At 39.4% G+C, this 13,119-nt stretch overlaps 1 protein-coding gene across 1 annotated transcript; it reads right to left on the reverse strand.

Annotated features, from left to right (window-relative positions):
• Positions 1–6,313: 6,313 nt before the first annotated feature.
• On the reverse strand, positions 6,314–6,787 carry LOC145624854 (uncharacterized). The gene has a single exon (XM_081677941.1). It carries the CDS (start codon positions 6,785–6,787, stop codon positions 6,314–6,316), a length of 474 nt encoding a protein of 157 aa, XP_081534067.1.
• Between the last annotated feature and the right edge of the window lie 6,332 nt (positions 6,788–13,119).

Raw genomic sequence — 13,119 nt, forward strand, 5'->3', positions numbered from 1 at the left:
TGCAGCAAAATTAACTGATATGGATGGCAATGAATTCTCGAACATGAAAAATTTTGACCAACTTAAAAAGTACTACCCATAATTATTTGAGTAGGATACTCAAGAGAGCTACGTTTCGCCTGATTCTTAAGGAAAGGATACGTAGGAAACTCTTTACGGGTGCAGCCACTTTAATTTCCACAAATCTCGCATCCCAGATATAAAAAAGAAATTCGACAGAAATTCGACGAAGCATCGGCGTCACAGAAAATCTCTGTCGCCGGCCGATGAACCGTAGCGCCATACGACAGCGTCTGTCGTCAGACGCTAGACGGCCACAGCCGGCGCCATTCGTAAAGAAGCGGCGCCATTTCTTCTGGGAGTACCTGGGAATATTTCGGTATTTTCGGAAAATTTTCGACTTCCGTACTCGAAAAATTTCTAGAAAATTAAATTTTCTGTTTTCGTTGCCTGAATAAATTAAATTCAAAGGAGATGATTTAATTAAAAATCTGAAATTTCATTAATAAAATAAACTAAGAAATTACATTATTGATGGAATTTAAATAAAGCTTAATAAAACAAATTAACTTTGAATTTAAAACTAAGTCTGATAAATTGAAAGTTAAGCAATGCTTCAATCTTTCTTCTCTTTCTTCGCTCTCTTCCAATTTTTATCTGTATCCTCTTCATCGTCCATGGATTTAGCTAGTAGGCATCCTTTAGAGGACCTACATTCAATTTTGGAGTAAATAGTTTCTCCCTTAGCTAGGACTCCATGTTTCTTCTCTACCCAAGCCTTCTTCTCTGAAGTGTCAGCCTTTCTTTTCCCCTTGTCCTTTGTAAAGCTCTTCTTCTTAGGCATCGTAGGTGTTTTGAATTCAATCTTTTCACCCAAATGTTCCTTAACAGTAATCACCTTGTCACCTAGACGACTCTTCACATCAGTTTTACTCTTATTTTTCTTCATGTCCTTTGAAGGTTTCTTAAGAAGCCACCTCTTCACATCATTGGGCAAGGAAGGAGGAACCTTTTAGGTAATCACTTCCCATAAAGGTCTAGCGCTCCAATATGCATCAAATTTTTCTACTTCTTGAGAAACAGGGAATTCATAGGGACGACAAAGATCCCCAAAAGGAATTGTCTGAAGTAGGTCGTACTGTCTTTTTACCCTGCAGGGATAATAAAAAGTCATCTTGGTTAAGCTTGGAAGACGACCAAAAGGTTGCTTGTTGACACCAACCATCTTCTCTATTTTCCACCAAGGGATGACCCACTTGATAGCAAAGTTGCAAGAAGCACACTTTTTTCCATTCATGGCGCCCCATCTTATAGAAGCGTTTCTTTCGCCTCACAAAGCAATTTGGAGTTTATTTTTCAACATTGTCGGGAGGACTAATTAATTCTAGTCTCTTCATTAGCCACATCTGCAAAATTTCAATGCAAATAAATTAATATTACTATACAAAAATATGTTTTTGATTTCTGTAATTAAAATATTATTTTTCTACCTGTAATAAAATTGGAGAGCCCCAAAAAGGCGCTTTTGGATTTCTCTTGAATTCATTAAGACTAAGCATAGTCTCTCCAACAATTAACGGCGTTGGATTTCTTCCAGATTGAATTTGCTCCAAAACGGTTGATATGGTTGCTTGGCCCTCATTAGTTCTACCACTAGTGAGAAGATATTGTTTAAGCATGAAAAAGAGAAAAGCCCTTCTTCTATAAACATGAAAAGATTCAGAATGAGGTCTATCAAAGTAATGACGTGCAAATTCTTTCAACTTAACTATGCTACCATCTACAATATTTGTTAGATCTTTGTCTCTTAAATTAAAGAAGCGCTTAAAATCTTTATAATAATATTCATTAATTATAGGGATTACTGCATGATCTAATGCATGGAAGCCTAAGATAGCACCGAATTCTTCCGGTAAAGGGCTAATTTCATCACACCATAGTCTAAAACAATGAGTATCTGTATCCCAATATTCTAAGGCGGTATGAATGAAGTCTATATCAAGATCTACCCCCTTAACACCATAGATACCCCCATATGAAAAAAGTCTAATTCTTTACTCTCTTTAGCAGTTAAAGACCGACACCATTCATGAGTGATGTTGGTAAAACTCTTAGTAATTAAAGACATGATTATTTTTTCAAAAGCTAAGACTATGTTTAATCTGCTGAAATTATGAAGATTATCGGCAGACCAAGGGGCTATTTATACACAACATCGGCATAGTTTAAATCCGAAAAGGATTCGGAGTCAACGCTCTCCAGCGCCAAACGACGGTTTTGTCGTCTGGCGCCAGACTCTGGCACCATTCGCCAGTAATAGCGCCATGCGCCACGTGGCGCTGATGTGTCTTATTAGAGAGCTTTTCAAAAACCGCGTTTTTTGGCTGATTTGAACCTGAACAATGGCTTTACGATTGTTTATCCCTTCTTATACTCTTTTAATTCATTTTAGGAAAATTTGTCAAGAACTACACACTTAATAGGGGTATTTGAAAACAACTACCCACTTTAAAATTTTATCAAAAAAACTACCCCCTAAATTTAAAAAGTTAGAGTAGCACTACCCATTTGCATTTTCCGGCGAGAATGTCCGGCGCATGGGCCCACTTTTTCAATTTTTCTCTGAAAAGACACGATACAATGACAAATTGGACCTTAATTCGTAACCCTAAGATAACCAATATGAATTAAAAGCAATAAATTCAACCAATTTCAAATTATCCCCTATTTCTAAGAACCCTAATTTTTCTAATCGTTACACCCTAACATCAAAATTCATAATTAATGGATTAAAAGAGAAGGATTACCTATGAATTGCATACCCTACTTGTTTTCACTTTTTCAATTAGGAATTTTCATAAGAAAAATTGAAAAAGTGGGCCCTACACGCCGGATTTTCTCGTCGGAAAATGCAAATGGGTAGTGCTACTCTAACTTTTTAAGTTTAGGGGGTAGTTTTTTTGATAAATTTTTTTAGTGGGTAGTTGTTTCCAAATACCCTTATTTAGCATGTAGTTCCTGACCATCCCTTTTGATATGAAATAACCAAGGAAAGACAAGTAAAAGGGAGTAGAAATCAAGTAACAACAAGTTCAAACCAACAAACCAGGATAAACCTATCTCAAATTCACAAAGATAGATGAAATAGGGGTCTTAATCAAAGCCAACACCAAGTAAAGCTAGGATTAAGGTGTAACCACAAAGATTACAAGAGATGCAATCACAAAGAAAGCAAGATAATTACAAATATTATGGTAGAGAGAGAAAGTCTCTTGATTACAAAGTTCAACAAAAATTTCATTACAAAATCGTCATAAAAACAACTTAAATAGTTCGCACAAACTGACAGAAAAACGGCAAATGGTTCGGCCGAACCAAGGGTAGGTACGATCGAACTTGTAGGTAGGTTCGGTCGAACTTTTGGAGTTCGGCCACTCCTGCAAAGATGCAAAAATCAGCTCTGAAGCTGCCTGGAAGGTTCGGGCGAACCAGATTTGGTTCGGGCGAACTCCCCTGCTCCTGGACAACTCAACTTCAAACGTTCATAACTTCTTCGTTTCTTGCTCAAATTTGGCATGTGACCAGTCGTTGGAAAGCTCTTGAACTCTACTTTCACCACCAACTTGAATCACCTAAAAATTCCTTGTAACGAAGGAGATATGGCTGAATGAATTAGTTGCATCATCTATTGATAAGCTTCTTCCCTCTCATCCTCGTTCCCATTCTTTATCTTTAACCATCAATTGTAAAATCAAGACATAAGGATTATTTTTATTCACCTGAGTCATGTCATAACATAGAGAATTATCCAAAAGTAGATTAGAGCCATAAATGCCACCAAATGGATCATATAGTCACACAACTCGTACTTTTTAAGGATGCTCCCGCATCAAACCCTCTCTCTTGAAAAGGAATTGACCTCAATTCCTAGAGATGACATAAAACTCAAACCAAACCTTGGATAATGACTTCATTATTGAAAGCAAAAAATCCTACTTGGTTCACAAAACACATTCAACCGATACATTTACCCGGATCAAACACCAAGATGACGAACCTGAGCAAAATGAGGAGTAAAATCAAGTGAACCATTGTGTAGAGCAAGAGGAGAACAATAATATCAACATTCACATTATTGATTCTTTTACCCAAGCACCCACAACAAGTGAAATACGATAACCATAGGGGTTGGCCAACACATGATGACCCAACAAGTAGTATAGAATCACATTGAAAAACATCATTGAAGGAATACCCAATTCCAATGGTGGAAGCAACGCAAGATGTATTAATCAACACACCATAGAACAAAGAATTCCTTTCAAATTGTTGTCTTGCAATACTTTTACCAACATGAAAATATGTAAACAAGAATCTAGCTCAAGATGTTCATGAGAATTCGAACTGATTGAACAACCACCATGCTCATTAAAAGAATCTTTCACAACATCCAACTTAAGCTCTTCTCTCGATTCATGCTCAATATAGTAATCATCACAACTCTCATTAACTTGAATGTCAAAAACCTCACTAGAAGAACATAAGGAAGGAGTAGGATTATATACCTCACTTAAGAGATTCTCATAAGTCGGAGATAAATAATCATCAACATGAGATGTGAACTCCATGTTTGCTTCATTCAAGATCATAATCGGTAATTCCACTTTGCAATTTGTTGACTCGACATCAAATACTACTTCTTCATCATAGATTGGTGGACCATAGTCTCTCTTATGATCAAGTGGAAAATGTGGGGTAGATACTTCTTCATCCAAACTAGGAGCAACAATTTTGCACATAGCCTCTTCCATCATAATTGGCAAAGGCTTGTGTGTCTCACCCTTTGATGCACAAGGAATTTTTAAAGAAGGTTTAGAATACTCACTAGCACTATTCACCTTATCTAGCTTCTCAAAGTTCAAAGCCTTTTGCACTACACGATCAATACTTCCACGGGCATAAACATCATCTTTTTGCCTTAGCTTCCTCTCTAGACAACCAATGTTCCTATCAATCTTATGTTTTGGGGCCTCTTCAATCCCACTTAAAATAGAAAGATTTTCAAACTCCCTTGTGTACTTCTCCACCAACATAGATCGTTTATTGAGAGCATTCAACTTAAGTGAAACATCATGCAAATAATGTCTAGGAACAAAAGCTCTACTCATGTGCTTCTTCAATTTATCCCAAGAGGTGATTTTTGTTTTTCCCTCAATCCTCCTACGATTCTTAAAATTCTCATACCACAAAGATGCATGTTTCCTAAGTTTAATGATGGCCAATTTACGACGTTTTTCATCATTATATCCTTTACTATCAAAAAATTTCTCCATAGTTCTAACCCAATCAAGAAATTCATTAGGATCAAGATTACCTTCGAAGTCCGGAAGTTCCACAATGGTGTCTCGGTCACGGTTGTCCTGATGGTGTCGTTGGTGGTGTTCCCTTCTTCGGTAAGGAGAGTGAGAATCATATTCTTCACTAGGGCTTCTCCTCCTTCTAGGGCTTCTTTTATTCTCCAAGATCTCAAGAAGTCTATCAAACTTCCTATCTAGAGCATCCAATCTAGAGTGCTCATTGTAACCTTCATCATCTTCATAATAGTACCTATAACCCATGTTTCTAGACAGAAAGCTTGTATCTTTCAGAGAAAATTTTCAAATTTTTATGGGAAAAGATGAGATCTTTTGAGAGGGGGAAAGAGAAAATAAAAAAGGTAGGATCTTTCTAGGCTAATAACCTAGGCTCTTGATACCAAATGATATGAAAAAAAGAACAAAGATCTATTTTTGAGGAATTTTTGTGAATTTTTGAAATGCAAGAAAAATAAAGATATGATCTTGGATCAAGATCTAAACTAAAATAATCAACACAAAGTAAGATTATTTAGCAAAATAACTTGATTCACTAGTCACATAGTCTAGAGAAACAAGGGTTTTAATCTAATCAACCACAAAGTTTGATAAAGATTGAGATTTTACCACAAAGGAGAGATCACAAAGAACTCAAAGAAGAGAAAACTCTCATAATTTCAATATTCAAAACAAGTCTATTCTATTACATCATAAAGTAACTCCTTTTATAGGGAGGCACTAGTACATGAAATAAAACCCTAAACCTCATTAAATCTTAACCATACAAAATAAAAGGCTAGGATTAATTACAAGATAGTAACTAAATAAATACAACTTAAGTCACATCCCACATACGAGGAAAGTTATCTAAATAATTCAAATTAAGCTCAAATATTTTCCGATCTTGATCAAGTCAACAATAGTCAATTTGGCCCAAAAGTAGTGTCCATGCTCTCGCATCACCTTTCCTCGCCCGCATTATTATGATGCCGCTCCTCATTATGTGTGAAGGTCTCATGGTCGTGTATTGCTTTGTTGATGAATTCCTCAACCAGACTTACTCCTCCATTTGTACCATTGAAACTTCTCGCATTCCTTGTTTTCCATAGTCCCCATATGGTCGCAATAAACAAGACAATACGGGTACTATGCTTACCATCCTCGCTATTAAACAACAGGATAAAAGATTGGATCCAATTCCTCAATGAATAGAACTCAGTAGTGTCAGAGCAAATTGCCAGGGGATTGTATCCCCATGCCTCTTTTGCTAGAATACAGAATCTGAACAAGTGTTGGCTATCTTCAGGGTCCACCCCACAGTAACCACATAAATTATCTATTTGGATACCCCTTCTGGTTAGATTCTCATTGACTGCAATTCCATCATGGTAAAGCTTCCACGAGAAGATCTTCCATTTTGGTTGGATGTTCATTCTCCAAATAAGCTTTACAAACTCTTGTCCTTTTCATTATGGATCTCCCCTTGGCTTGAAACCTCTTCTTTCATAAGGAAATAATACCCCGTTTTCACCGTATATTTCCCTGAGGGGTGGAAATTCCAATAGATGATGTCATCCTTGCTCGTGGAGGGTAGTTCCATTGATAATATGGCCCTTCCACTTTCCCAATCAAAACAGTCTCTCACCTTTCCGACCTTCCAGGTGCATGTTTTCCTGTCAATAAAATCACTAACCTTCTAGTTCCTTGCAGCCCCTAGAGTTTGCCTGGAGTTAACAATTGGAGTCTCTCCATTAACCCATGGCATGCTTATAGCCTTGATCTTATCTCCATTACTAGTTTTCCAAGCAACCCCCTTCTCGAACAAATCTATGACCTTTTGTATGCTAGATCTTCCCATTGAGGGATTCCCTCTCCGGGCATAAGGCATAGCCAAGGAATAAATCCCACAAGGTTGCATTCCTCTGTGCACCCTTGACAAAAGCAACTGCGGTTTTAGGTGCATCCTTTTTGCTTGTTTGAACAGGAGGACATCATTTAGAGTAGAAGCCCCTCTAATCCCTAGCCCTCCCATACTCTTAGGGGATTGGATGACAGTCTTACTTACATAGTGCATACCTCTATTCCCATTATTAGACCACCAGAACCTAGTGATTAGAGAGTCAAGCTTGTTGGCGATGCTTTGTGGGAGTTTAAGACATTTCATAACATGCGCTGAGATACTCACCAAAATCGTATTAATGAGGACTAGTTTAGCAGCTTGTGACAGACGCATAGGTGCCCAAGACATAATTTTCTCAGAAACTTTGACCACCAGAAACTGGAAAGAGTGTCGTTTCCTTCCCTAGATATCTGTTGGCGCTCCCAGATGAATCCCCATGTTGTCTGTTTCAGCCATAGCTAGGATCCTTCTTAGATCTAGCTTTATGCCGTTATCCACCCCTGGCGAGAACTTTACGAATGATTTTTGTACATTTAATTGTTGGCCTGAGACAGTGCCAAACCTATGTAGGATGTCCCTGATGCACCTATTAGCCCCTTCATTAGCTTTGAAAAACAGCATATATAGCATCATTAGCGAAGAATAGGTGAGAGATGGAGGGGGATCTCCTTGAGACCCTCAAACCTTTGAACTGGTTGATATCCTCAGCCAAAGATAACATTCTGGAAAGGATGTCCATACAAAAAATAAAGAGGTAAGGGGATAGAGGGTCCCCTTGCCTCAGACCACTCGGTGAAAAGTGATCAGAAACCTTCCTGTTGATGATTGTTTTGTAACTCACTGTCGAGATGCATTGTGAGATCATCCTAATCCAGTGCCCTGAAAACCCATAAGCTTGCAGTACCTTAAGCAAAAAGAGTCAATCCACCCTGTTATATGCTTTTGACATGTCAATCTTGATAGCAGTGAAATTCGAACCCTTTTTCAAATTGATAAGGTGCATTAACTCATGGCTCAGAAGGATGTTATCCTCCATGTATCTCCCTGGGATAAAGGCATGCTGATTCTCCGAGATCAATTTCGGAAGAATTCCCTTTAGCCTATTCACCAGGCACTTAGAGATGCATTTGTAGACTGTGTTACAGAGGCTAATCGGCCTGAATTGATTAGCAAGCTCTAAGACTTTGACTTTTGGAATCAACACCAGTAGTGATTGATTCCACTCTTTGAGCATGTTTCCAGATCTCAAAAATTGGTGGACACTGTCCAATACTAGTTGACCTACCTCTTTCTAGTAAACATGAAAGAAATCAGCAGTAAAACCATCCGGCCCTGGCGACTTCGAGCAGTGGATGTCGAACATAGCCTTCTTTATTTCTTTGTCTGTGAACGACTTGTTAAGCCCTTCCTGATATGCGCCAGAAACATTAAGGATATCCAACTCCCTAAGCAGCAGATCAATATTTTCCCCACAGATGGCTTGAAACTCCGGCTTATAAATACCTTGAATGGATGTTGAAATCACCTTTTCCACCTCCTCTTGCCCTTCTACTGTCTTTGTTTTACTCTTTTGTACATTGTAGGAGTGGGGCAGTCACCATATTTGATCCAGTTTGATTTCATTCTTTGTTTCCAGAAATAAAAGCTAAGCTGGTTCTCCGGGATTAGCTGATTTATGAGTTTGATTTACCCCCCCCCCTTCTTGAACTGAGTTGATATTCATTCATGTGTCATGAAGCTCCTTTGAGACCTTCCTCCAGTTAACCCCCCAAAGTTTCTTATTTTTCACGCACTAATACTGCATCCTTGTTCTCACCCCCGACAGTTTCCTTGCTAATTGGAACATAGGAGAGCTACCAACTTCCATGTTCCATTCTTTTTCCACTATTTCCTTAATCTCTGAGAATATAAGGCACTAGTTTTGAATTTGGTATGGCCTATTAGAAGCATGGGTGCTTCTTCTCGAGAAATAGGTGATAGCCGCATGATCAGAACAAATAATGGGTTCATGCACTACTATTCCATCCGGCGAGTGTTGAAACCATTCCTCCGTTATATAAGCACGATCTAACCTTTCCAAAATAAGATCATCTCCTTCCCTTTTGTTGCTCCAAGTAAACCTTGGCCCTGAGAAAGGGACTTCCGTGACATTAATGCTAGATCTCCAATCTAAGAAGGAATTGATACCCCGAATTTGATTCGATCCCCCAACTTTGTCGGTTCCACTTTCTACTTGGTTGAAATCCCTTATTACAAGCACATTTTTAAACTCCTCCAATATCCATTGGAGTTGTTCCTAAACAATTTTCCTATTCACTACTTGAGGCTCTCCATACAGAAACAAGACATACATAAAACTTCCATTAGCTTCAAGAATTTTACAAAGGATAAAGTTTTTTGTAGCATACAAGCATTCCACTACATCATTATACCAACCTAACACTAGGAGCCCTCCACTACTTCCATCCGAATTGCAGCCAAAAATTGAAGTAGGGTGTAACATACATAATTTACTAGCCACATTAACAAAATCCATTTTTGTTTCTGAGATAAACATAAACAAAGGTAACTTCGAACGATAGAGCCACACTAGATAGGGAATTGCAAAAGAGTGTGGGTCATTTAAGCCCCTGCAATTCCACGCCACAACTTTCATATTCCACCTGTAGGCTGATCTGGTCCAGCCGCCTTACCATTTGAAGAGATCTTCACTGACTCAAAGATAGAGATTTGCAAGTCCATGTCATCCACTACCACCCTTAGAGCCGAGGTCACCTCTTCGCTCTTTTGTCTCTTGAACGACTCTGAAGACGAAGATGAGAATTCTTGAAGCCTTTTGTTCTTTGCTCTTTTCTGAATATCGTCATCTACCTCGACCCCTAGCTCATGAGCCATGTCCGGATCCGAGAGAGTCTTTGAAGCAAATTTCCTGTTCCCTTTTCCACTCTTTCTCCATATGTTGAAACCCCCTTTTTCGGACAACCTGTGAAGCCTCTTGAGTCTTTTGCGCTCAACCCAAGTTGAATCTGAATCACTATATCGGACTGAGTCATCATCACAAGAGTGCGGGAGATTCCCTATAGCTTCCCTTATCCTTTCCCTGTTGTTAGCACTATCATCATAGTTAAACAACTCAGTGAAATTGAAAGAGCTTAGATGAGATACCGGAGAGTTCGGTGGATCAAATTCTGTGAGGGGAAGGTTAGGCAACCCTCACAGATCCTCCGGTGAAAGTTGCAAGAAGGGGTAAGTGATGCCTCTCGCAATGTGTTGCAATTCCCTTATTTCTTCCCTTCTCGTATTTTGAATGCCCAATGCTAGGACCGTGCTTGCTTCCATGATGCTAGCATATTTCTCATCCGGCAAATTTTCTTCCTTATCCTTCTTATCAACACTATGGTTGAATCAGAAAAGCCATTAAACGCACCAAGGTTAACTTCGGGTGCATCATTTATTCAAATGCCACCCCTATACCCAACTGCACCAATCTGCTGCCGATCAACCTAAGCCGATGTTGCGGCCCATTCAGAAATTTTGAGTGTATGGAAAATTATTCCCGACCCACCACCTTGGACTCGTCGCTGCTATTGTGCCGAAGAAGACTCCCGCACCTCATATGTTGAGCCCACAAAATTGGGCCTTGGTAGGGGAGGTGGGTCGTGGATAGGGGACGGTGGCAGCCAACCACCTATAGCCCGAGAAGGGTTACTCGACCCCAAGTTCAGCCTTTGAGCACTCTCATTGTCTTCATTAAAGAGTTGCCTTCGAACAGTATTTGAAGAAGTCCCCTTACTAGGGTTTTGTTGCCTTGAAACAATAAATTCCTCATAAGGGTCGTTACCTAACCCTAGTCTTTTCCCAGGAGAAAGCGCAAGATCCGGTTGCACCGATTCAATTTCATCGAGCTTGATTAGCTCCGATTCATCAGGTAAGAAGTCCTCGTTCCCTGAGTGAAACTGTTCACTCTCATTACTTTCCGGCGAGGACGAGTGACCATTAAAGGGGTGGTCAGTTTCGAAAGCTCCCTCCTCTCTTGGAACCCTTTAAAATATTGGATTGTCTTTGGGGTGGTTGTGGTGCCTCAAATCCACTCCCGTGTTGCGGAACCTATACCAATCCGGCAAACCCATTATGAAGTTAGAGTAGTACGGGTACTCTCCTTGGCCCATAGAGCACCCTAATGCCGTCATCTTCCACCTCATCAAGCCTACGCCTAGCTCGTCTTCGTGCTATGACGGGGTGTAGGGGCACTTCGAGGTAGCATGTCCAGCACAGCCGCACGACTTGCAAAACATAAAGATTCCCTCGTACCTCAGATAAACCCATATGAACCTATTTCCTTCCAAGGGTATGAAGCACCCCGGAATGAGAGGGATCGACAGATCCACAAGAAATCGTGCCCTGAGTTCGGCTTGGATTGGTAAGCCTTCACCTTCGAGATCTAATTCTTCAATGTAGCCAACATGCCTAAAAATTTGTCTAGCCCACCCTTAAGTAAGATAGGCTAATGGTAGCTTATAAACCCTAACCCATAGCCTAATTAGGGTGAAACTCATTTTGTGTGGAACATAATCAATTTGATATTGCCTGAAATTGATAATTCTCCCATCAATGATTGTTGTGCTTACATGAACAAGAGCTTGTTGATCTTCAACTCTGCTGCATTCGAACAAGAAATAAGGGCCTGACCTATAAACTCTTATTTCACCACTTCTTATCCATCTCGAACTCACTATATGTTGCACCAACGAGACAGGAGGAGGGTGAGGTCCTACAAACAGACCTATCACACTCAAATTGAAGTTAATATTGATGTTTTCAACATCAAAATCTAGAGGGTTAGGAATCAGAGGTCCCCCTCTCAAATCTAAGTCTTCTTGCTCATTTTGAGCGTTATGTGATTGGTTATTATTATTACTCATGGCAGGCCAATAAGGATGAAGTAGAAGAAGTTAAGAGGAGAGAAAGAGACTGAGTAGAAGAGAGGAAAAAGACAGAAGAAAAGAATGAAGAGTTGAGTTAAACTTGTTGCATCTTCATTCTCATTTATATCCAAACAGAAAGTTCTTGGGAGTAGGAGAGTATGAAGCGTGGGGAACAGGTATTTGGTTAAAAAAAAACATTAATTAATAGCTAGCCGCCTCTAGCTATTCATAACAGCACCAATATAAGGTTAGAGCAATAAATGCCTTGAGGATATTGGTTGCATGAATCATCAAGGTGGCGCACAACTTTCTTGGAAGATGAATTAGCTTAGGAAAGGTTACACACTTTAATTGGGAGCCGAGAAGTTTTTGTTATACCAAGGAAATTTTTTGAACAATGGAAATGCTGGAAAACCACTAATAGCAGCAAAGAGATTGCAAGAATCTCCTATATAGCTGGAGCTATAATAAATCTTATCCACCTAATCTATAACATTGATAAAATCAGGATTGCATGCATGCAGCAAGAACAAGCTTGAAGCTTGAAGAACCCTAGCACAGCTAGGAAAAACTCACTTTCTAGTGAGAAAGCATGTTAGTGTGTTTTATTTACGATTATGTACTTGATGTGTCTATTTTATATAGTATTTTACCCCCGTCCCTTGGTCATAATTAGTAGTGTTTTTGGCTCTTTAGAGCCACTTTTATTACTAATTGGTGTTTTCTAGTGTTTTCGTAGATTTGGTTGACTTTTGCAGGGATTTATGCTTTTGGAGTATTTTCCCGGGATATTTTAGAGCAACTACGGAAGCTAGAAGGACGCGACCACTTTTGAAGCCCAGAATCGGTGAGAGCCGGTGATTAAGGGCTCGGTAATTGGGATCCCGAGGCATTTGGACCAAGTATTCGAGACCCGAGAGGAAACCCAGATTGGGCCGAG

Source organism: Chenopodium album, chromosome 3 (assembly GCF_948465745.1).
Source record: "Chenopodium album chromosome 3, dcCheAlbu1.1, whole genome shotgun sequence".
NCBI classification, from domain to species: domain Eukaryota; kingdom Viridiplantae; phylum Streptophyta; class Magnoliopsida; order Caryophyllales; family Amaranthaceae; genus Chenopodium; species Chenopodium album.

Coding starts and splice junctions, on each gene's coding strand:
- LOC145624854 (XM_081677941.1), bottom strand. CDS start 6,787: ATGAACATCCAACCAAAATGGAAGATCTTCTCGTGGAAGCTTTACCAT.